General features: G+C 41.2%; 1 protein-coding gene across 1 annotated transcript in view; it reads right to left on the bottom strand.

Annotated features, from left to right (window-relative positions):
* The window catches only part of STARD3 (StAR related lipid transfer domain containing 3), a 114462-nt gene that overhangs the window by 66449 nt on the left and 23568 nt on the right, over positions 1 to 24445 (bottom strand). Inside the window, exons 5-6 of the mRNA XM_053698018.1 lie at positions 9551 to 9604; positions 581 to 698 (exon numbers count right to left, since the gene is read on the bottom strand). Coding sequence (XP_053553993.1) covers positions 581 to 698; positions 9551 to 9604 — 172 coding nt within the window. The remainder of the gene's footprint in view (positions 1 to 580; positions 699 to 9550; positions 9605 to 24445) is intronic.

The raw sequence follows: 24445 nt of genomic DNA, 5'->3' as shown, positions 1-24445 counted from the left end.
ATGGTAAATTCTACCGTTTCCAAAACACTTGGATCTACCATCACTAAAAATAAAGGGGACCTTCATTCATCAACCTAATAGGTACCTTTCATTTGTCGCAGTTTCAGTGCTAACCTAAGCACCTCTGGCCGCCTACGGAACAGCTCCGTTTTTTCAATGAGGTGACGTTTCCACCACTTAACCAATCGCCATTATGTTATCTTAAAGGGCCATTATAATGCAAAATGGGCACACAATAATTCAGAAAATGTAATTTTAGCACTACCGACCCTGCAAGTCTGTGTTTTAACCTAACAAAGGGTCATTTTCTGTACCATGAGTGGTTCTTGCTCCTGTTGCAGGGGTTACTCACAGAGACTTGAATGGTCAGTGGTGTTAACATGACTTAGAGCAAGTAAGTTTTGCACTATACCGACCCTTTAAAAGGAGTGAGGTACAAAATATTCTCTTAAATGATTTGAATGTAAGCCAGAGAACTCTACACCTGTTCTTTTCAGAATGATGTACAGTACACTCACTTGACACCCCCCCACTCGGAATGTGGAATCATGAACATTCCAACCACTGCATAAAAACTCACATCTTTCCTCTTCTGCCTCTTGGGTTAGAACCTTAAAGTCAAGGAACCAGGTTTCCAGCCAGGCCAACACAAAAGACATAATAGGAAGCAGGTACCCAAATGCTCCCTTAGACAGCAGCTGAGACAAAGAAGAGAGGTAACAATAGTTATAGAAACCTTAAAATCAGAGAATAAGATTATCATTACACACTGCCTGTCTTTTACTAGAGTGTGAACTGTAGGACTTAACACTTTACATTATGCATTGTAAACAATTACAGGGTATGAAAAAACTAAATATTTAAGCTTACCTGATAAATTTATTTATTTCCAGGTATAGCGAGTCCACAACGTCATCAATTACTAGTGGTAATATCACTCCTGGCCAGCAGGAGGCAGCAAAGAGTACCACAGCAAAGCTGTTAAGTGTCACTCCCCTACCCATAAACGCCAGTCGTTCGACCGAAAGGAAATGGAAAAAGGAACAACACAAAGGTGTAGAGGTGCCTGAGGTTTAGTAAAAAATAACTGTTTTAAAGAAAAGGGTGGGGTCGTGGACTCACCATATCCGGAAATAAAGTACATTTATCAGGTAAACATAAATTTTGTTTTCTTTCCTAAGATATGGCGAGTCCACGACTTCATCAATTACTAGTGGGACCAATACCCAAGCTAGAGGACACAGATGACTAGGGAGGGAGAACAAGACAGGCAGACCTAAACAGAATGCACCACCGCTTGAAGAACCTTTCTCCCAAAAGAACCCTTAGCCGAGGCAAAAGTATCAAATTTGTAAAATTTGGGAAAAGTATGCAGAGAGGACCAAGTTGCAGCCTTGCAAATCTGTTCCACAGAAGCCTCATTTTTGAAAGCCCTAGAAGAGGACACAGCCCTCGTGGAATGAGCTGTAATTCTCTCAGGAGGCTGCTGACCAGTAGTCTCATAAGCAAAACAAATTATACTTCTCAACCAGAGAGAAAGAGGAGTAGCAGTAGCTTTCTGACCCTTACGCTTTCCAGAGAAAAAAACAAAAAGGGGAGAGGACTGGCGAAAATCCTTAGTCGACTACAAGTAGAATTTAAGAGCACGCACAATGTCCAAGTTGTGTAACAAACGTTTCTTATCAGAAGGAGGATTAGGACATAGAGAATAAACAACAATTTCCTGATTAATATTTCTATCCTTCGGAAGAAAATCCAACTTAGTACGAAGAACCGCCTCATCAGAATGAAAGGTAAGGTAAGGCGAGTGACACTGCAAAGCAGAGAGTTCCAAAAATCTCTGAGCAGAAGAAATAGCAACCAGAAACGAAACCTTCCAAGATAACTTAATATCTATGAAATGCAATGACTCAAATGGAGCCTGGTGCAAAACTTTAAGAAAAAAGATTAAGGCTCCAAGGAGGAGCAACAGACTTAAACACAGGCCTGATTCTGACCAGGGCCTGACAAAAAGATTGAACATCTGGCACATCCGCCAGGCGCATGTATAATAAAATAGATAAGGCAGAAATTTGAACCCTTCAGAGAACTGACTGACAACCCTTTCTCCAGACCTTCCTGGAAAAGAGACAAAATCTTAGGAATCCTGACCCTACTCCAAGAGCAGCCCTTGGATTCACACCAATAAAAAAGGTATTTAAACCATATCTTATGGTAAATCTTTCTAGTAACAGGCTTGCGAGCCTTAATCATGGTCTCAATGACAGACTCAGAAAAACCATGCTTAGACAGAACTAAGTGTTCAATCTCCAAGCAGTCAGCTTCAGAGAAATGAGATTTGGATGAAGGAATGGACCCCAAGTTATAAGGTCCTTCCTCAGAGGAAACCTCCAAGGTGGAAGAGATGACATCTTCACTAGGTCTGCATACCAGATCCTGTGAGGCCACGCAGGAGCTATTAGAATTACTGAAGCTCTCTCCTGTTTGATACGAGTGATGACTCATGGAAGGAGAGCAAACAGAGGAAACAGATATGCCAGACTGAAATCCCAAGGAACCGCCAGGGCAGCCTGCATATCTCTTGACCTTGAACCGTACCTTGGAAGCTGGGCATTCTGCCGAGATGCCATCAGATCCAACTCCAGCACCCCCTATTTGAGGGTTAACCTGGAGAACACCTCCGGATGAATAGCCCACTCCCCGGGGTGAAATGTCTGTCTACTCAGAAAATCTGCTTCCCAGTTGTCCACTCTCGGGAATGTGGATGGCAGACAGCAATTGTGAACTTCTGCCCACTGAACAATCCGAGCCACCTCCTTTCATGGCTAAGGAACTCAGAGTTCCTCCCTGATGGTTGATGTAAGCCACTGAGGTGACATTGTCAGACTGGAACCTGATAAATTGGGCTAAGGACAACTGACGCCAAGCCATCAGAGCATTGTAAATTGCTCTTAACTCCAAGATATTTATGGGGAGAGCCTTTAACGAGTCTCAGACAGCTCCCCAAACCAGCAGGCTGGCGTCCGTGGTCAAAATTACCCAGGAAGGCCTCCGGCAGCAAGTGCCCCGAGACAGATGCTCCTGAGAGAGCCACCACGGAATAGAGTCTCTTGTCCTCCGATCTATCTCTATCCTCTGAGATGAATCAGAATGGTCCCCGTTCCATTGGACGAGCATGCACAACTGCAGAGCTCTCAAATGGAATTAAGCAAAGGGAATGATGTCCATGGAACGAACATTAGACCAATTACCTCCATACATTGAGCCACTGATTGCTGAACAGTAGACAGCAGTTTAGAAAATTCTGGGAGCTGTGGCAAGGTCAAACGGAAGAGCCAGAAACTGAAAATGCTCGTCTAGAAAAACAAATATTAGGAACTTGTGATGATCCCTGTGGATGGGAACATGAAGATATGCATCCTTCATGTCTATGGTCGTCATGAACTGACCCTCTTGGACCAAGGGAAGAATGGAACGAATAGTTTCCATTTTGAAGGATGGTACCCTGAGAAACAGTTTGAGACACCTTAGGTCCAGAATAGGATGAAAAGTCCCCTCTTTTTTGGGAGCTATAAACAGATTTGAATAGAATCCTAGGCCCTGTTCCCTTAAAGGAACTGGAACTATCACTCTCGAATGCAATTCAAGAATAATAAGATAATCTTGAGAGGAGGAACCTGCTCCTGGGAGGAAGAGTCTTGAATTCTATTTTGTAACCCTGCGCATACTATGTCCACAGCCCAGGGATTTGGAACATCTCTTATCCAGGCTTGTTAGAACAGAGAAAGTCTGCCCCCCACTTGATCTGATCCCGGAAAAGGGACAAACCCTTCATACTGACAGACTCAGCTGCGGGTTTCTTAGATTGCTTCCCCTTGTTACAGGACTGATTTGCCTTCCAAGAAGACTTGGACTGCTCCTGTTTGGAAGAAGAAGAGGAAGACTTTCCTTTGAAGTTACTAAAGGAACAGAAATTACTCTGACGTCCTTTAAGAAAAAGTTTTTTTATTTTTTTGGTGTTAAGTGTCACAAGTGTCTTTTTTGTTATCAGAAAAAAAAAGAAAAGAATATGCACTTAGAAAAAGGAACTTTCCCTTTAAATTACTCTCTGCTCAAATCGGCAACTATGGAAAAAAGCAGAGTGGTCGAGTTGTGTTTAAAAATAAAACCTCCCAATGACAGCCTCTAAATCTCAGCAGAGCTGAGGTGCCTACCTGCCCTTTCTGGACTACTGTCAGACACGGGATGCTGCTGTAGACCTCGTAGAAAATAGCCGACACTGCTCCAATAGAAGGGAGCGGAAAAAAAGAAGGAGGTCATGTGACCAGAGGGAAAATGAACTGCGCAGTTTGTAAAGCAAGCAAATTAGCCAACCCGCTCAGACAAAGCCCGCCCTCCAGCTGATCCATTACTGAAGCGACTAGCTGACAAGATAGAATACATATGGGCCAAATTTTACACAGTACAGTGCCATAACACACAGCCCAGACTCTAGATATAATAAATATTATCAGGGAATTCTTATGCCTCAAACATACAAAAGAAGGAACTCAGTAGTGCTAAAACAAATGCGTGAGAAACCACTTAAGGTCAGCTGATAGTTAATAGTGCAGTGTAATCCAAACTGTATGACAGCTTAAGGAGACTTTTATAGGTAGCTGCATAGGCGAATTGGTCAAGATAAATCCCCCACTGTTGCCCAAGCCTGCTTACTATACCGGACACTTTGCACGGGTACCTTATACCATCTCCAAGTGCTCGTTTCTTCACCGGCTCAGCTGCTTGGCGTCCTCGTGGGTCTGCAGATGTACAGCGTCTCTCCTCTTCGATGAGCGCTAGATCCTATTGGCTAGTCAGAGCGTCAATCAGCAGTAACCAATCCGTGGAAAGTACCGATGCTGAAGAATCACCAATCACTATTAGCTGCACGCACACACCTCCCCACAGCTTAACAGCTTAACAGTCCAGGATACACTGGCAAAATGTAGAAATATAGAGAAGCGGTAGTCCTGGAGAGTATAATTAAAACGTCTTTATTTCAAACTCAGATTAAAAACGAATGGCAGTCACAAGTAAAAGCATACCAGGTGTGGCACTGTTTGGCTTACGCGTTTCGGCTGAGAGCCGTAGTCATAGCCTATAGTGCTGTGTGACACACCCCTCTAAATACTCATACCTAAAATCCTATTGGTTAAAAGTTAGAACACACCTGTTGATTACATACTCTATACAAAGAAGACTAATATAAACAGAACCTCCTAAGCAATAAACCTGACGAATTTGACAAATACAGAATTAACTTATACATGGAATAAGCATATTGCAGAATGAAAAATACACACCAAACCTACAAAAATCGAAATAGTGCAATAAACAATGTGCAAAATCTCAAAACATACATTGTGTACAATGTGTACCATATTAGCTATAGATATTCTCACTTTAACAAAGAATATGAGGGTTCAAAAGTCAAAACCTGTAATACACATTGAAAAGTCTAATACTGTTCAGGCGGACCCTAACCCTATAACATAATGATAAATCTTAATCATAAGCAATAATATGGGTTAAAATTTCTAAGTTACATGATTATCCAAGGGTAAAGTATATATGAAAAAATGAAATCAAATGCCTGAATAGCGCAAGAGAGATTACCGCGTCCTAAACCGGTAAATGTGACATGCATAGGAGTAGCTCACAGAGAGCTAGGGAGCCCAAACCAGTTACCACAAATTCATGATATCATACTTGGAGTTGAGCCCATTTGGAATACGAGTGCCCATTGTAAAAATCCAATGGGCTTCTCTCAACTCCAGCATGCGATCTATGGAACCTCCCCTTTTAGGTCTGTGAACCCTTTCTATAGCACTCCAAGAAAAGGAAGAAAGGTTCCCTCCATGGTAGACCCCGAAATGCTGGACTACAGGGGTACTCGATTTAACTGTAGTAAAAGAGGAAAGGTGTTCCCTAATTCTGGTGTTTACATCTCTGGAGGTGAGACCTATGTATTGAATTTTACATGAGGAGCAGTTGAGTACATAAATCACATTAGTACATGTGCAATTTAAGAGTGTTTTGATGTTAAATGTTTTCCCTGTAACATAACTTGTAAATGTATTTCCAGTGCGTACAAAGTCACACGGTTTGCATTTTCTGTGGCCGCATTTATGCATGCCCTGATGTCTGATCCACGCACAAGCATCATTAGTCTTAGTGGGCAACATAGTTGGAGATAGCTATCTCCAACTATGTTGCCCACTAAGACTAATGATGCTTGTGCGTGGATCAGACATCAGGGCATGCATAAATGCGGCCACAGAAAATGCAAACCGTGTGACTTTGTACGCACTGGAAATACATTTACAAGTTATGTTACAGGGAAAACATTTAACATCAAAACACTCTTAAATTGCACATGTACTAATGTGATTTATGTACTCAACTGCTCCTCATGTAAAATTCAATACATAGGTCTCACCTCCAGAGATGTAAACACCAGAATTAGGGAACACCTTTCCTCTTTTACTACAGTTAAATCGAGTACCCCTGTAGTCCAGCATTTCGGGGTCTACCATGGAGGGAACCTTTCTTCCTTTTCTTGGAGTGCTATAGAAAGGGTTCACAGACCTAAAAGGGGAGGTTCCATAGATCGCATGCTGGAGTTGAGAGAAGCCCATTGGATTTTTACAATGGGCACTCGTATTCCAAATGGGCTCAACTCCAAGTATGATATCATGAATTTGTGGTAACTGGTTTGGGCTCCCTAGCTCTCTGTGAGCTACTCCTATGCATGTCACATTTACCGGTTTAGGACGCGGTAATCTCTCTTGCGCTATTCAGGCATTTGATTTCATTTTTTCATATATACTTTACCCTTGGATAATCATGTAACTTAGAAATTTTAACCCATATTATTGCTTATGATTAAGATTTATCATTATGTTATAGGGTTAGGGTCCGCCTGAACAGTATTAGACTTTTCAATGTGTATTACAGGTTTTGACTTTTGAACCCTCATATTCTTTGTTAAAGTGAGAATATCTATAGCTAATATGGTACACATTGTACACAATGTATGTTTTGAGATTTTGCACATTGTTTATTGCACTATTTCGATTTTTGTAGGTTTGGTGTGTATTTTTCATTCTGCAATATGCTTATTCCATGTATAAGTTAATTCTGTATTTGTCAAATTCGTCAGGTTTATTGCTTAGGAGGTTCTGTTTATATTAGTCTTCTTTGTATAGAGTATGTAATCAACAGGTGTGTTCTAACTTTTAACCAATAGGATTTTAGGTATGAGTATTTAGAGGGGTGTGTCACACAGCACTATAGGCTATGACTACGGCTCTCAGCCGAAACGCGTAAGCCAAACAGTGCCACACCTGGTATGCTTTTACTTGTGACTGCCATTCGTTTTTAATCTGAGTTTGAAATAAAGACGTTTTAATTATACTCTCCAGGACTACCGCTTCTCTATAATTCTTATGCCTCCAAAGAAAAAATAAGAGCCAGTTTAAGCAAGGTTAACTCCTTCATGACTATAAGAAAGATTAACCCTTAGTCTCCTCACATGCATAAGTTGTGCCTGCGCTCTGCCAAGCCACAATCCTACTAAGGATCTAAAATTGTCCCCATAAATGCTGCAGTATTAAAGTGCTAGTCTCGTACCTAGAAGGCAAAAAGGCACTTACCTACAATCTAGTCGTCCGGCAGGAGGACAGCTTACAAGGTATGAAAAGACGCCACTCTTCACAGAGACCTGTAGAAAAAAAAAAAAAAAAAAAAAAAGAAAGAACAGAGTAAACCTACTCTGGCTTTCTATAGTAGGGAAGCACAATGTTTGTAATACGCAGCAAGTCCCACCTTACAGGTTCTTAACTGCTTTAAAGCCACCACTAAAATACTGAAGGGATTAACGTGGACTACGGCTATAGACCCAGCTTGTAGCGAAAGAAATCCAATTTTCTTCAGACACCAGAACTTCACCTCCTCCATTGACAGAGGCAAAGAGAATGACTGGGGTTTATGGGTAGGGGAGTGACACTTAATAGCTTTGCTGTGGTGACCTTTGCCTCCTCCTGTTGGCCAGGAGTGATATTACAACTAGTAATTGATGACGTCGTGGACTCACCATATCTTAGGAAAGAAATATAAGTTACATATTAGCTTCATTTGCATAAGTTTAACGTTTACAAACATCCTAATATTAACCTTAAAAGGGACACTCAAGTCAAAATTAAAATTTCCATGATTCAGATATGTAATTTTAAACAACTTTCCAATTTACTTTCTTTAACAAAATGTGCAGTCTTTTTAAATTTAATCTTTTTGATTCACCAGCTACTACTGAGCATGTGCAAGAATTCACAGAATATACATATTTGCATTTGTGATTGGCTGATGGCTGTCACGTGATACAGGAGTGGAAATAGACATAGCTTTAAATGATTAGTAGATTTTTTTTTATTATTACAAATTTCAAAAGTTCAGACTAAGTGATATTGCATTCTCTTATCATGCATGTGTTAATTATGCAAATCTACAGTATTTGCTGGTCCTTTAAGCATAGGCAGAATAGTACAAAGTATTTTACAAAAGCTTCTTACACAGTGACTTGCATTGTACAAACAAGGAGGAAGGTTTTTATTGTTTCTGGAATGTTCTGAAGCACAAAACACTTTAATACTAAGGACATCAAGGATCCGAAGAATTATGATTACAAACAATAGTTTCAGCAGGGGGAAAAGAGAGGTTAAATGGGTTAAGGCTTTTTTAAATAGCGGATTCCCTGAGAACAGGAAGCAAAACAGTTTCCCTATTACAGAAAAAAATCCCAAACCAAATTTTCTGGGTGACTTATTACAACATATATAAATTACAGGCTGCCGTGAAGATTAACCCTTAACAAATAGATGTATGGAAACCTAACAAATTTAGCTCTTTTGTATATATGTAACTTTAAAAATTACAGAAAAGCTATAATTTTAAATAATATGCTCATGATATTACAAAATGATCATCAATGTAGTTGCAATAACTGCAAATAGTAAAAGGCAACCAAAACCATTTTATAAATGCAGACCCAACCATAATAAATATGCGGAAGGTACCAAGTACCTATCGTACAATTATAGTTACAGGGAAGTGGCCATGTTCCAAATTAATTATGTGAAACTGTCTCAATCTCTCTATTTTGTGACTCAGTTTGCATACAAAGTCCTAAATGATAGGAATAAATGCACATATAAATTATAGATCTCAGGGCTCATGGGCACTTGTTGGGTACAAAGGTTGATTGGTTTTGTTTGTTTTTTTGGCAATCTTTCATTAAGGCATCAAGTCCTTATTGAGCCCTTTGTATACAACCATGAGACAGGGCTTTTCCTTATGTAACACTAAGCAGTCTACAACTTTCTCTCAAGACTGGTATATTTTTAACCAAGAGGTAACCTTTATAGTAATATTTTTCAATAGTGTGTGTCTGTGTATAATTTGTATAATTTTTCTCTCTCCTTTTCTTCATTTAACATTAATATCACTCACTCACCTCTGACATGATGACCTTTACTATGAGAAATGCGCTTGTCACAAGCGTGGTGATCTGAGGACGCAAAGTACAATTAAGTTAGGCCTAAAACACACAATGCTCACAATCACACTTTTAATTCTTCAACAAAAACGTTTGCCTGTGCTACTTTTGCGGACTACTTTTTAAAAACCAAAGTTTTCCCATAATTCATCCTGATTCTTTCAGTTTTCGTTTTTGGAAAATAAAAGTGTGCTGATGTTGTATTCCTGAAATATCCACACTTTATCAACATCATTAAAATCACTTTTTATCTTAACTTGGTGAACAGCCTGTAAACAATGGCCTTAAAACACCACTTAGATGTGCCATTAATAGCCCTAATAACCTAAAATCTGGTATCTCATTGCACCACAAAAGAGAAACATCACTTATGGGCAAGTCTTATGCCCATCAATTGTGGGTTGATGGGGAATAAAATAAAATGTCATCATAAGCCTCTAGAAAGTTGAAAAGGTCAGTGTACAACTTACAATTTAAAATGTTAATTTATTACATTACTTAGATCTCTAATGTGCTTGGTAAGTGTTCAGCCCCCCAAATATAACTAAGTGAAAATGACAAAACCCAAATTAGCTAACAGGATGACTTCACGGTAGATGAACAGAAAGAGAAGAATGGCAGGATCTATTTGCACTAGATATGTCCTGCTCCCAATTGGCTTAAAAAATGAGAATGAGGTGAATAGCTGCACGCCCATTTGTAATTACAGACTAAATAGAAAATGTGTATTTGGAGTCATAGATAGATCATTTTAATTTATGTAGCCCCTAGTGTCTATTCAAACTTCCTCACTATGTGTAAATCAAAAATGTGTAGCAAACAGGGTGGTCTTCATACAGGTCTACTCACAGTAATTAGAAATGAACGTAACTATAAAATCAGGTTTTCTTTTGCACTCTTGTAGAAAAACCATCAGTGCTAAAAAGTCATATGAAGTACTTATGGAATCATATAAATGCCAAAGTAAGTTGGGTATAATATCTTCTGCCTAGGTCTTAGACAGAAGAATCTAAAAGATCTTTCTACCAATAGCTACTAACCCTGAAGCAAACACATTAAACGTATAGCTGCAGAAAAATAATTTATATATATATATATATATATATATATATATATATATATATATATATATATATATATATATATATATATATCCTAATATCCAATACCTGCAGAACAGACACAGAATTCACAAGAAAACTGCTACGTGTTTCCAGGCTTCAGAAAACTAGCACGTTATTTGGGGAAAAAAACAACAAAAAACACATTATTCTAAGGGAACACTGATTCGGTAACCATATAGTCATAGGAAGCTCTTGAAAGTCTTGCTAAAAAAAAAATAGGTATCTAAAAAAGAAAGAAAGTAATGTGTCTGCCATACAAGAACTGCTAGATTTGAGTACAATATAAAAGACAAAACAAAGGGGCGCCTCATGTGTAGTAACATCAAATAAGCACAAAGCCACAGAAAAAAAGCCAGATGGGTACTCACAAGGCTCTGGAGCACACCTATGTGCTTGTAGGGACAGGCTGCAGATTTTATCAGGTGTGACAGCTCACCCACAGAGGATATCAGTCATTAAATGTAAGATGAGCACACTTATGTGCTAGTAGGAGCAAACTGGCATATTATGGTAAGGTGTGTCAGCTCACCACCATGGACTTTTCCTTAGGATGCAATATCCAAAAGTGGCAGACATCTGTGTGTTAGGTTCCACTCCAAGCAGGTGCAGGCAAGTAAAATCACTCACAAGAGTATTTTTACAAATTAAAAAATACTATTTATTAAAAACAAATTAAAATACATGTACAAAGGAGTGAACTATGGGCATACAGTCAAGCCCCCTGTAAATGCAACGCGTTTCTCGGTTCATACGCCGTTTCCTCAGGCCTGTATGCCCCTAGTTCACTCCTTTGTACATGTATTTTAATTTGTTTTAAATAAATAGTATTGGAGTGGTGCTTGGAGTGGTGCTTGGAGTGGAACCTAACACAGAAGTCTGACCCTTTTGGATATTGCATCCTAAGGAAAAGTCCATGGTGGTGAGCTGACACACCTTACCATAATATGCCAGCTTGCTCCTACTAGCACATAAGTGTGCTCATCTTACATTTAATGACTGATATCCTCTGTGGGTGAGCTGTCACACCTGATAAAATCTGCAGCCTGTCCCTACAAGCACATAGGTGTGCTCCAGAGCCTTGTGAGTACCCATTTGGCTTTTTTTCTGTGGCTTTGTGCTTATTTGATGTTACTACACATGAGGCGCCCCTTTGTTTTGTCTTTTATATAGTATTTCTGGACCATTGTTGGTGAGGAGGAGGCTGCCATCGTTGGGAAGAAAGATACACTTTTTAATCTGAAATTGAACTTTCCTTTAATATGCCAAATTGCTGGCAATTCTAATTGCATTTATATGCTCATATATCATTGAGGTTAGTACTAGTTATTTATTAGAGCTCACCCTTTTGTTGTGTAGATAGATCTGAGTACAAAGTTCTTTTGGGCTAGTCAGAATCCCATTCATGTAGAGAGACCACTCCCTGAGTCAAATCTACTGATGACTCTGATGTTTAATTGTACTCAGTGTCTTATATAAATTTCATAAATCACACTACAGATATCAACACCTCTGATAGTTGCCTTCATGCTGCCATGATAAATTATACAAATATAATCAAGCTATTTGAGCTTTAGAGCCAGAAATAATTATCTAAAGTTGTAAAACATTTATGGAGAGAGGAATCTCATAGGAACTACATCCCCTGTGCAGGAGCTAATCCGAAACTGGGCACTGAAGATAACTTTCTACCACCAGTATGGTTCCTATAAGAAAAGGCAAGGTCTTAGTAGCATAGAAAAAAAAACTCTTTTAAAAGACCACAAACAGACAAATGCAATATCTGAATAGACCTAAAGTAAAAAAAACAAAAAAAAAAACAGGCTAGAAACAAAGAAAGAAATAGGATATACCCATTTAGGGCCAGATTACAAGTGGAGCGCAAAAACATAAAATTATGCTTACCTGATATTTTTATTTTCATCTGTACGAGGAGAGTCCATGGCTTCATTCATTACTTGTGGGAATACAGAACCTGGCCACCAGGAGGAGGCAAATACAGCCCAGCCAAAGGCTTAAATACCTCCCCCCACTCCCCTCATCCCCCAGTCATTCTGCCGAGGTAACAAGGAACAATAGGAGAAATATCAGTGTATAAATGGTGCCAGAAGAAAAACAAAAGAAATTTAGGTCCGCCCAACGTACAGATGGAAATAAAATGTTCAGGTAAGCATAATTAATGTTTTCTATTTTAATACGAGGAGAGTTCACAGCTTCATTCATTACTTGTGGGAAACAAATAACCAAGCTCTAGGAGGACACTGAATGAAGAAAGAAAAAAAAAAAAAAAAAAAAAAAAAAAAAAAAAAGAAGGAGGCAGACCCTAGTCTGAGGGCACCACAGCCTGTAAAAACACGTCAAAATTGTCAAACTTTGAAAAGTATGCAAGGACTAGGTAGCCGCCTTACAAATCTGATCCATAGAGGCTTCATTCTTAAAGGCCCAAGAAGAAGCCACAGCTCTAGTTGAGTGAGCCGTAATCATCTGAGAAGGCTTATGTCCCGCTGTCTCATAAGCCAGGCGAATCATGCTCCTCAGCCAAAGAGATAGGGAAGTAGAAGAAGCCTTCTGCCCTTTGCGCTTCCCTGAATAGATCACAAACAATGCTGAAGTCTGTCTGAAATCCTTCGTAGCCTGAAGGTAAAACTTCAAAGCTTGAACCACATCCAAGTTATGAAGTAACCGTTCTTCTGGAGAAGAAGGGTTAGGACACAAGGAAGGAACTAAAATCTCCTGATTAATGTTGCGATCAGACACAACCTTAGGAAGAAATCCCAACCCAGTGCGAAGGACAGCCGTATCGGCATGAAAAAACAGGTAAGGAGGCTCACATTGCAAGGCCACCAACTCAGAGACTCTGCACGCCTAAGCAATAGCCAGTAGAAAAAGAACCTTCCAAGACAGTAACTTATTGTCAAAAGAATGCATAGGCTCAAACGGAGTCCTCTGCGAAATCATAAGAATCAGATTCAAACTCCAAGGAGGAACAGAATTTCTAAATACAGGCCTGATCCTGGCTAGAGCCTGAACAAAAGAATGTATATCAGGAAGCTCAGCAAGCTTCTTGTGTAGCAACACAGATAGAGCCGAGATCTGTCCCCTTAAGGAACTGGCGGCAAGTCCCTTCTCCAAACCATCCTGGAGGGAGGAAAGTATCCTGGATACTCTGACCTTATTCCAGGAATACCCACGAGTCTCACACCAGAGTAAGTAGGTCCTCCACACCTTATGATAGATGCGTCAGGTGACCGGCTTCCTGGCTTGAATGAGAGTATCAATCACACACTCAGAAAAAAACCCTCTTGGCTAAGACTAGGCGTTTAAAGGGACAGTCTACCATAGAATTGTTATTGTTTTAAAAGATAGATAATCCCTTTATTACCCATTCCCCAGTTTTGCATAACCAACACAGTTATATTAATATACACTTTACCTCTGTGATTACCTTGTATCTAGGAACCTTCTTCCAGCCCCCTGATCACATGACTGTGACTGTTTATTATTATTATCTATTGTCTTAAATTTAGCATTGTTTTGTGCTAAATCTTAAATAACCCCCTGTGCCTGAACATAGTTTTATCTATATGGCCAACGTGTACTTTTAGTCTCTTTGTGTTGAAAAGAGATTTAAAAAGCATGTGATAAGAGGCAGCCCTCAAAGGCTTAGAAATTAGCATATGAGCCTACCTAGGTTTAGTTTAAACTAAGAATACCAAGAGAAAAAAGCAAATTTGATGATAAAAGTAAATTGGAAAGTTGATTAAAATTAAAAGTCCTATCTGAATAATGAAAGTTTAATTTATACTAGACTGTCCCTTTAATTTCCACGCAGTCAGCCTCAGAGAATCTAGATTTTGATGCACAAAGGGTCCCTGTACCAGCAGATCCCTGCGACAGGGCAACCTCCACGGAGGAGATGATGACATCCCCACCAGATCCGCAAACCGCATCCTCCGCGGCCACGACAGAGCAATAGAATAGTTGACGCTTGCTCCTGCTTGATGCGGGCCACTACTCGAGGTAGAAGTGGTAATGGTGGAAATATGTAGACTAGGTTGAATCCCCAAGGCACCACTAAAGCATCTAGCAGCTCCACCTGGGGATCCCTGGATCGCGACCCGTATCTGGGTAGCTTGAAGTTTAGTCCGGACGCCATGAGATCTATCTCCGGAGTCCCCCATCTGTTGCAAATCTCCACAAACACTTTGGGGTGAAGAGACCATTCCTCCGGATAAAACGATTGTCTGCTGAGAAAATCTGCTTCCCAGTTGTCCACAGCCGGGATGTGGATCGCTGACAGCGAGCAGTTGTGGGCCTCTGCCCATTCCAAAATCCGAGATACTTCCCTCATGGCTGGGGAGCTTCTTGTTCCCCCCTGGTGGTTGATGTAAGCCACCGAGGTAATGTTGTCCGACTGGAATCTGATGAACTGGGACAACCCCAGGAGGGGCCACAACCTCAGAGCTTTGAAGATCTCTTGAAGTTCCAAGATGTTGATCGGAAGAAGCGACTTCTCCCGACTCCACCTGCCCTGTGCCTTCCTGGAACCCCAAACAGCTCCCCATCCTGAGAGGCTCATATCAGTAGTCACAATCTCCCAGGATGGTCCCAGGAAGAATGTCCCCTGGGACAGCTGATCTGGACGAAGCCACTAAGAGAAGGAGTCCCTTGCCCGGGTGTCCAGAGAGATCAGTTGGGATAGATCTGAGTGATCCGTTCCATTGCCTCAGCATGCACAACTCAAGAGGACGGAGATGGAACCTGGCGAATGGAATGACATCTATACTTGATACCATGAGTCCAATCACCTCCATACACAGGGCCATGGATGGCCTTGAGGAGGTTTGAAGGGCAAGACAGTTGGAAGCAATTTTGCAACGTCTCTGTCAGTAATATCTACATGGATATGAAGTCTATTATCGTGTCCAGGAACTCCACTCTGGTACTGGGAACCAGAGAACTCTTTCCCGAGTTTATCTTCCATCCATGAGATCGAAGAAGTAGAAGAGGAAAAGAATGACTGGGGGATGAGGGGAGTGGGGGGGGGGAGGTATTTCAGCCTTTGGCTGGAGTGTCTTTGCCTCCTCCTGGTGGCCAGGTTCTGTATTCCCACAAGTAATAAATGAAGCAGTGGATTCTCCTCGTATTAAGATGGAAAACAGAATTTATGTTTACCTGATAAATTACTTTCTCCAACGGTGTGTCCGGTCCACGGCGTCATCCTTACTTGTGGGATATTCTCTTCCCCAACAGGAAATGGCAAAGAGCCCAGCAAAGCTGGTCACATGATCCCTCCTAGGCTCCGCCTACCCCAGTCATTCGACCGACGTTAAGGAGGAATATTTGCATAGGAGAAACCATATGTTACCGTGGTGACTGTAGTTAAAGAAAATAAATTATCAGACCTGATTAAAAAAACCAGGGCGGGCCGTGGACCGGACACACCGTTGGAGAAAGTAATTTATCAGGTAAACATAAATTCTGTTTTCTCCAACATAGGTGTGTCCGGTCCACGGCGTCATCCTTACTTGTGGGAACCAATACCAAAGCTTTAGGACACGGATGAAGGGAGGGAGCAAATCAGGTCACCTAAATGGAAGGCACCACGGCTTGCAAAACCTTTCTCCCAAAAATAGCCTCAGAAGAAGCAAAAGTATCAAATTTGTAAAATTTAGAAAAAGTGTGCAGTGAAGACCAAGTCGCTGCCTTACATATCTGATCAACAGAAGCCTCGTTCTTGAAGGCCCATGTGGAAGCCACAGCCCTAGTGGAGTGAGCTGTGATTCTTTCAGGAGGCTGCCGTCCGGCAGTCTCATAAGCCAATCGGATAATGCTTTTAATCCAGAAGGAGAGAGAGGTAGAAGTTGCTTTTTGACCTCTCCGTTTACCAGAATAAACAACAAACAAAGACAAAGTTTGTCTGAAATCCTTAGTAGCTGCTAAGTAAAATTTGAGAGCACGAACTACATCCAAGTTGTGCAACAAACGTTCCTTCTTTGAAACTGGATTAGGACACAAAGAAGGCACAACTATCTCCTGGTTAATGTTTTTGTTAGAAACAACTTTTGGAAGAAAACCAGGTTTAGTACGCAAAACCACCTTATCTGCATGGAACACCAGATAAGGAGAAGAACACTGCAGAGCAGATAATTCTGAAACTCTTCTAGCAGAAGAAATTGCAACCAAAAACAAAACTTTCCAAGATAATAACTTAATATCAACGGAATGTAAGGGTTCAAACGGAACCCCCTGAAGAACTGAAAGAACTAGGTTGAGACTCCAAGGAGGAGTCAAAATTTTGTAAACAGGCTTGATTCTAACCAGAGCCTGAACAAAGGCTAGAACATCTGGCACAGCTGCCAGCTTTTTGTGAAGTAACACAGACAAGGCAGAAATCTGTCCCATCAAGGAACTTGCAGATAATCCTTTTTCCAATCCTTCTCGAAGGAAGGATAGACTCTTAGGAATCTTAACCTTGTCCCAAGGGAATCCTGCAGATTCACACCAACAGATATACCAAATTATGTGGTAATTTTTCTGGTTACAGGCTTTCAGGCCTGAACAAGAGTATTAATAACAGAATCTGAGAACCCTCGCTTTGATAAGATCAAGCGTTCAATCTCCAAGCAGTCAGCTGGAGTGGGTCGAACGGACCTAGAACAAGAAGGTCTCTCAAAGGTAGCTTCCATGGTGGAGCCGATGACATATTCACCAGATCTGCATACCAAGTCCTGCGTGGCCACGCAGGAGCTATCAAAATCACCGACGCCCTCTCCTGATTGATCCTGGCTACCAGCCTGGGGATGAGAGGAAACGGCGGGAACACATAAGCTAGTTTGAAGGTCCAAGGTGCTACTAGTGCATCCACTAGAGCCGCCTTGGGATCCCTGGATCTGTACCCGTAGTAAGGAACTCTGAAGTTCTGACGAGAGGCCATCAGATCCATGTCTGGAATGCCCCACGGTTGAGTGACTTGGGCAAAGATTTCCGGATGGAGTTCCCACTCCCCCGGATGCAATGTCTGACGACTCAGAAAATCCGCTTCCCAATTTTCCACTCCTGGGATGTGGATAGCAGACAGGTGGCAGGAGTGAGACTCCGCCCATAGAATGATTTTGGTCACTTCTTCCATCGCTAGGGAACTCCTTGTTCCCCCCTGATGGTTGATGTATGAACTTGGCCCTCGCTAGCTGAGGCCAAGCTTTGAGAGCATTGAATATCGCTCTCAGTTCCAGAATATTTATCGGTAGAAGAGATTCTACCCGAGACCAAAGACCCTGAGCTTTCAGGGATCCCCAGACCGCGCCCCAGCCCATCAGACTGGCGTCGGTCGTGACAATGACCCACTCTGGTCTGCGGAAGGTCATCCCTTGTGACAGGTTGTCCAGGGACAGCCACCAACGGAATGAGTCTCTGGTCCTCTGATTTACTTGTATCTTCGGAGACAAGTCTGAATAGTCCCCATTCCACTGACTGAGCATGAACAGTTGTAATGGTCTTAGATGAATGCGCACAAAAGGAACTATGTCCATTGCCGCTACCATCAAACCTATCACTTCCATGCACTGCGCTATGGAAGGAAGAGGAACGGAATGAAGTATCCGACAAGAGTCTAGAAGTTTTGTTTTTCTGGCTTCTGTCAGAAAAATCCTCATTTCTAAGGAGTCTATTATAGTTCCCAAGAAGGGAACCCTCGTTGACGGAGATAGAGAACTCTTTTCCACGTTCACTTTCCATCCGTGAGATCTGAGAAAGGCCAGGACAATGTCCGTGTGAGCCTTTACTTGAGGAAGGGACGACGCTCGAATCAGAATGTCGTCCAAGTAAGGTACTACAGCAATGCCCCTTGGTCTTAGCACCGCCAGAAGGGACCCTAGTACCTATGAGAAAATCCTAGGAGCAGTGGCTAATCCGAAAGAAAATGCCACGAACTGGAAATGCTTGTCCAGGAATGCAAACCTTAGGAACCGATGATGTTCCTTGTGGATAGGAATATGTAGATACGCATCCTTGAAATCCACCTTGGTCATGAATTGACCTTCCTGGATGGAAGGAAGAAGTGTTCGAATGGTTTCCATCTTGAACGATGGAACCTTGAGAAACTTGTTCAAGATCTTGAGATCTAAGATTGGTCTGAACGTTCCCTCTTTTTTGGGAACTATGAACAGATTGGAGTAGAACCCCATCCCTTGTTCTCCTAATGGAACAGGATGAATCACTCCCATTTTTAGCAGGTCTTCTACCCAATGTAAGAATGCCTGTCTTCTTATGTGGTCTGAAGACAACTGAGACCTGTGGAACCTCCCCCTTGGAGGAAGCCCCTTGAACTCCAGAGAATAACCTTGGGAGACTATTTCTAGCGCCCAAGGATCCAGAACATCTCTTGCCCAAGCCTGAGCGAAGAGAGAGAGTCTGCCCCCCACCAGATCCGGTCCCGGATCGGGGGCCCGCATTTCATGCTGTCTTGGTAGCAGTGGCAGGTTTCCTGGCCTGCTTTCCTTTGTTCCAGCCTTGCATAGGTCTCCAGGCTGGATTGGCTTGAGAAGTATTACCTTCCTGCTTAGAGGACGTAGCCCTTGGGGCTGATCCGTTTCTGCGAAAGGGACGAAACTTAGGTTTATTTTTGGTCTTGAAAAGACCTATCCTGAGGAAGGGCGTGGCCCTTGCCCCCAGTGATATCAGAGATAATCTCTTTCAAGTCAGGGCCAAAGAGTGTTGTCCCCTTGAAAGGAATGTCAAGCAATTTGTTCTTGGAAGACGCATCCGCTGCCCAAGATTTTAACCAAAGCGCTCTGCGCCACAATAGCAAACCCAGAATTTTTTCGCCGCTAACCTAGCCAATTGCAAGGTGGCGTCTAGGGTGAAAGAATTAGCCAATTTAAGAGCACGAATTCTGTCCATAATCTCCTCATAAGAAGAAGAATTACTAATAATCGCCTTTCCTAGCTCATCAAACTAGAAACACGCGGCTGCAGTGACAGGGACAATGCATGCAATTGGTTGTAGAAGGGAACCTTGCTGAACAAACATCTTTAGCAGACCTTCTAATTTTTTATCCATAGGATCTTGGAAAGCACAACTATCTTCTATGGGTATAGTGGCGCGCTTGTGTAGAGTAGAAACCGCCCCCTCGACCTTGGGGACTGTCTGCCATCAGTCCTTTCTGGGGTCGACTATAGGAAAACAATTTTATAAATATGGGGGGGAGGTACTAAAGGTATACCGGGCCTGTCCCATTCTTTACTAACAATGTACGCCACCCGCTTGGATATAGGAAAAGCTTCGGGGGGCCCCGGGGCCTCTAAGAACTTTTCCATTTTACATAGTGGTTCTGGAATGACCAGATAATCACAATCATCCAAATTGGATAACACCTCCTTAAGCAGAGCGCGGAGATGTTCCAACTTAAATTTAAAAGTAATCACATCAGGTTCAGCTTGTTGAGAAATGTTTCCTGAATCTGAAATTTCTCCCTCAGACAAAACCTCCCTGGCCCCCTCAGACTGGTGTAGGGGCCCTTCAGAAACCATATCATCAGCGTTCTCATGCTCTACAGAATTTTCTAAAACAGAGCAGTCGCGCTTTCGCTGATAAGTGGGCATATTGGCTAGAATGTTTTTGATAGAATTATCCATTACAGCCGTTAAATGTTGCATAGTAAGGAGTATTGGCGCACTAGATGTACTAGGGGCCTCCTGTATGGGCAAGACTGGTGTAGACGAAGGAGGGGATGATGCAGTACCATGCTTACTCCCCTCACTTGAGGAATCATCTTGGGCATCATTTTTACTAAATTTTTTTATGACATAAAATACATATAGTTAAATGAGAAGGAACCTTGGTTTCCCCACAGTCAGAACACAATCTATCTGGTAGTTCAGACATGTTAAACAGGCATAAACTTGATAACAAAGCACAAAAAACGTTTTAAAATAAAACCGTTACTGTCACTTTAAATTTTAAACTAAACACACTTTATTACTGCAATTGCGAAAAAGTATGAAGGAATTGTTCAAAATTCACCAAAATTTCACCACAGTGTCTTAAAGCCTTAAAAGTATTGCACACCAAATTTGGAAGCTTTAACCCTTAAAATAACGGAACCGGAGCCGTTTTTATATTTAACCCCTTTACAGTCCCTGGAATCTGCTTTGCTGAGACCCAACCAAGCCCAAAGGGGAATACGATACCAAATGATGCCTTCAGAAAGACTTTTCTATGTATCAGAGCTCCACACACATGCAGCTGCATGCCATGCTGTCCTCAAAAACAAGTGCGCCATACCGGCGCGAAAATGAGGCTCTGACTATGATTAGGGAAAGCCCCTAAAGAATAAGGTGTCTAAAACAGTGCCTGCCGATATAATCATATCAAAATACCCAGAATAAATGATTCCTCAAGGCTAAATATGTGTTAATAATGAATCGATTTAGCCCAGAAAAAGTCTACAGTCTTAATAAGCCCTTGTGAAGCCCTTATTTACTATCTTAATAAACATGGCTTACCGGATCCCATAGGGAAAATGACAGCTTCCAGCATTACATCGTCTTGTTAGAATGTGTCATACCTCAAGCAGTAAGAGACTGCACACTGTTCCCCCAACTGAAGTTAATTGCTCTCAACAGTCCTGTGTGGAACAGCCATGGATTTTAGTTACGGTGCTAAAATCATTTTCCTCATACAAACAGAAATCTTCATCTCTTTTCTGTTTCTGAGTAAATAGTACATACCAGCACTATTTTAAAATAACAAACTCTTGATTGAATAATAAAAACTACAGTTAAACACTAAAAAACTCTAAGCCATCTCCGTGGAGATGTTGCCTGTACAACGGCAAAGAGAATGACTGGGGTAGGCGGAGCCTAGGAGGGATCATGTGACCAGCTTTGCTGGGCTCTTTGCCATTTCCTGTTGGGGAAGAGAATATCCCACAAGTAAGGATGACGCCGTGGACCGGACACACCTATGTTGGAGAAATATCGCTTTTCCTAAAGCGATATTTGAACTCCACTTTGAAAATGTGCGCTGGTATTACAAGTGAGGTGCAATATGAATGCAACATTGCGTTCATCATTGTGCTCACTAGAGCGCACTTCCATAGGCTCCAATGGGAGCCTCGTTCTGATACCATCATACACGGCACAGAACCTAAGCGCAGGGAAGGGGGTAAGGAGCACAGCAATTTTAAATACATACAGTATGTATCAGTGCCGTTTTTTCTAACACCCCCCACCTGCCACTTTAAACCCCCTTCAAACTGCCTAGTGCAGTATTTTTAATAAAAATAAAAAAAAGAAGACCACTTATTTGGGGGCATTTGGGGCACTTTTAGAAAATTAACCAGAGATCTGATCTCTGGTTAATTTTCTGAGCGCCAATTACTGCCGCAAGCTCGCAGTAGCAATAACCAGTCACTTGTAATGGCTGGTTATTTATCGCATGCCCTCAAATGGGCAAATATGTCTGCTTGCGGCCGTGAGATAAATTAGTGCTCCACTTGTAATTGAGCCCTTTGCCTTTAAACAGTATTAAAGGGACAATCTACTCCAGAATTGTTATGGTTTAAAAAGATAGATAATCCCTTTATTACCCATTACCCAATTGTAGAGCTGCAACAACTAATCGGCATAATCAATAATAATGGATTATGAAAATAGTTGTCAACGAATCTCATAATCGATTAGTTGGTTTGCAATTAGTTAGTTTTCACAAAGCACCAGCTGCTTTACAGCAATGAACTCCTGAACATGGTATTGTGTTTTTTGGTTATGCCCTTAGCCTAAAGGATGTCTACAGACATTTTAAGTTTCATTTTTCAGGACACTATCAGTTTTTTTTTTTAAAGTTTACAACTACTCCTGTTTTATGTGCAACCCATAAATAAATTAGGAGTCATCATTTGGATTGTTTATATTAAATCAGGTAATTCGGGACTGTGCTTTGCATGATATAGTGCCCAGCTTGTTTATTTACACCTAGATTGATGAGATTTGTTATATGAATTGATGCCCATATTACCTGTTTGCATAATTTTTAGCAGATCGCTTGCTATTGCTGATTATATGTACTCTATAGATATATGTGTAAGGCTGTGTCCTGTTACCTGTGTGTCCTTCCCCCCCCCCTATATTTTTAATTAATGGAATATGTACCAAATTCAACCTCTGTTAGTTTAAGAGTGGACTAAATATTTTTTTCCCCTAACCTTATAGCTAGTTGTTTACCATTGATATAGATATTCAAGATACTTTTAATGCCAGTCCAGGCTTACTTTGTTAAGTGGCCCCTTGCATTGGTGGAGAGCTAACAAAGAAAATATACCACCTTGGTGATATTGACAAAACCCTACTTATGTTTCTCAGGCACCATCTGAGTGTCTCTTCTCTGCTGCAGGCAAAATAGCTTGCAAAAAAAGAGAGCCAGCCTCAGTCAGGAGCATGTGGACATGGTGAAATTTTTGCATTTCAATGAAAAACTTTCTAAAAGAGTGAACAGAATCTTATAAACAGTAGTAGTCTACCTATTACTAGTTCTACCTCTTTTCAAACAGTTTGTGGTTTTGTTTTGCTTAATTATAAACATTTGTTCTGCTGCTTAAAAAAATGGACAAACAGTTGTGTTAATGTTAAGTTTATGGCCCTTATTTAACAAAGGTCTGTCGGACCTGATCCGACAGTGCGAATCAGGTCCGACAGACCTCGCTGAATGTGGAGAGCAATACGCTCTCCGTATTCAGCATTGCACCAGCAGCTCTTGTGAGCTGCTGGTGCAACGCCGCCCCCTGCTGACTCGAGGCCAATCGGCCGCCAGCAGGGGGGTGTCAATCAACCCGATCGTACTCGATCGGGTTGAATTGTGGAGATGTCTATCCGCCTGCTCAGAGCAGTCGGACAGGGTTATGGAGCAGCGGTCTGTAGAGCTTGATAGATAGGCCCCTTAGATAGATAGGCCCCTTAGTCTGAAGTTTATATATATAACACTCAGTATGTGGATTTTATTTGAAATATAGGAAAACATTATTTATTTATTATCCGATTAGTCGATTAATCGAAAAAATAATCAGCCGATTAATCGATAATGAAAATAATCGTTAGTTGCAGCCCTACCCAATTGTGCATAACCATCAATGTTATATTAATTTAAGGGGACAGTCTAGTCAAAATTAAACTTTCATGATTCAGATAGGGCATGCAATTTTAAACAACTTTCCAATTTACTTTTATAATCAAATTTGATTTGTTCTAGGTAGGTTAATATGCTAATTTCTAAGTCCTTGAGGGCCGCCTCAGTGTATTTTTACAGTTTTTCACAGCTAGACAGTGTAGTTTATGTGTGCCATATAGATAATGTTGTGCTTACTCCCCTGGAGTTATTTATGAGTCAGCACTGAATGGCTAATTAAAAAAGGTGTCAGTCTGCAGAGGCTTAGATACAAGGTAATCACAGAGGTAAAACATATATTAATATAACTGTGTTGGTTATGCAAAACTAGGGAATGGTTAATAAAGGGATTATCTATCTTTTTAAACAAAAAAATTCTGGAGGAGACTCATTTTAATCTGGCAGCACACTATTTCATCCTAATTATCCGTTTCTGAACTATGAGGTTATCCATTTATTTCTTAATCGTGAGAGTTTTATACTAAATCTTACCAATTTAAATTAATCTGCTTACATCAAATTCAGATTTAGAGCTTGCATAATAATTAGCCCTTGTAGAGGATTTATAAAC

The sequence above is a fragment of the Bombina bombina genome, chromosome 1 (genome assembly GCF_027579735.1).
Source record: "Bombina bombina isolate aBomBom1 chromosome 1, aBomBom1.pri, whole genome shotgun sequence".
In the NCBI taxonomy this organism is placed as follows: Eukaryota; Metazoa; Chordata; class Amphibia; order Anura; family Bombinatoridae; genus Bombina; species Bombina bombina.
The sequence above is the reverse complement of the archived record's forward strand: the minus strand, read 5'-3'. Positions and strand labels throughout refer to the sequence as shown.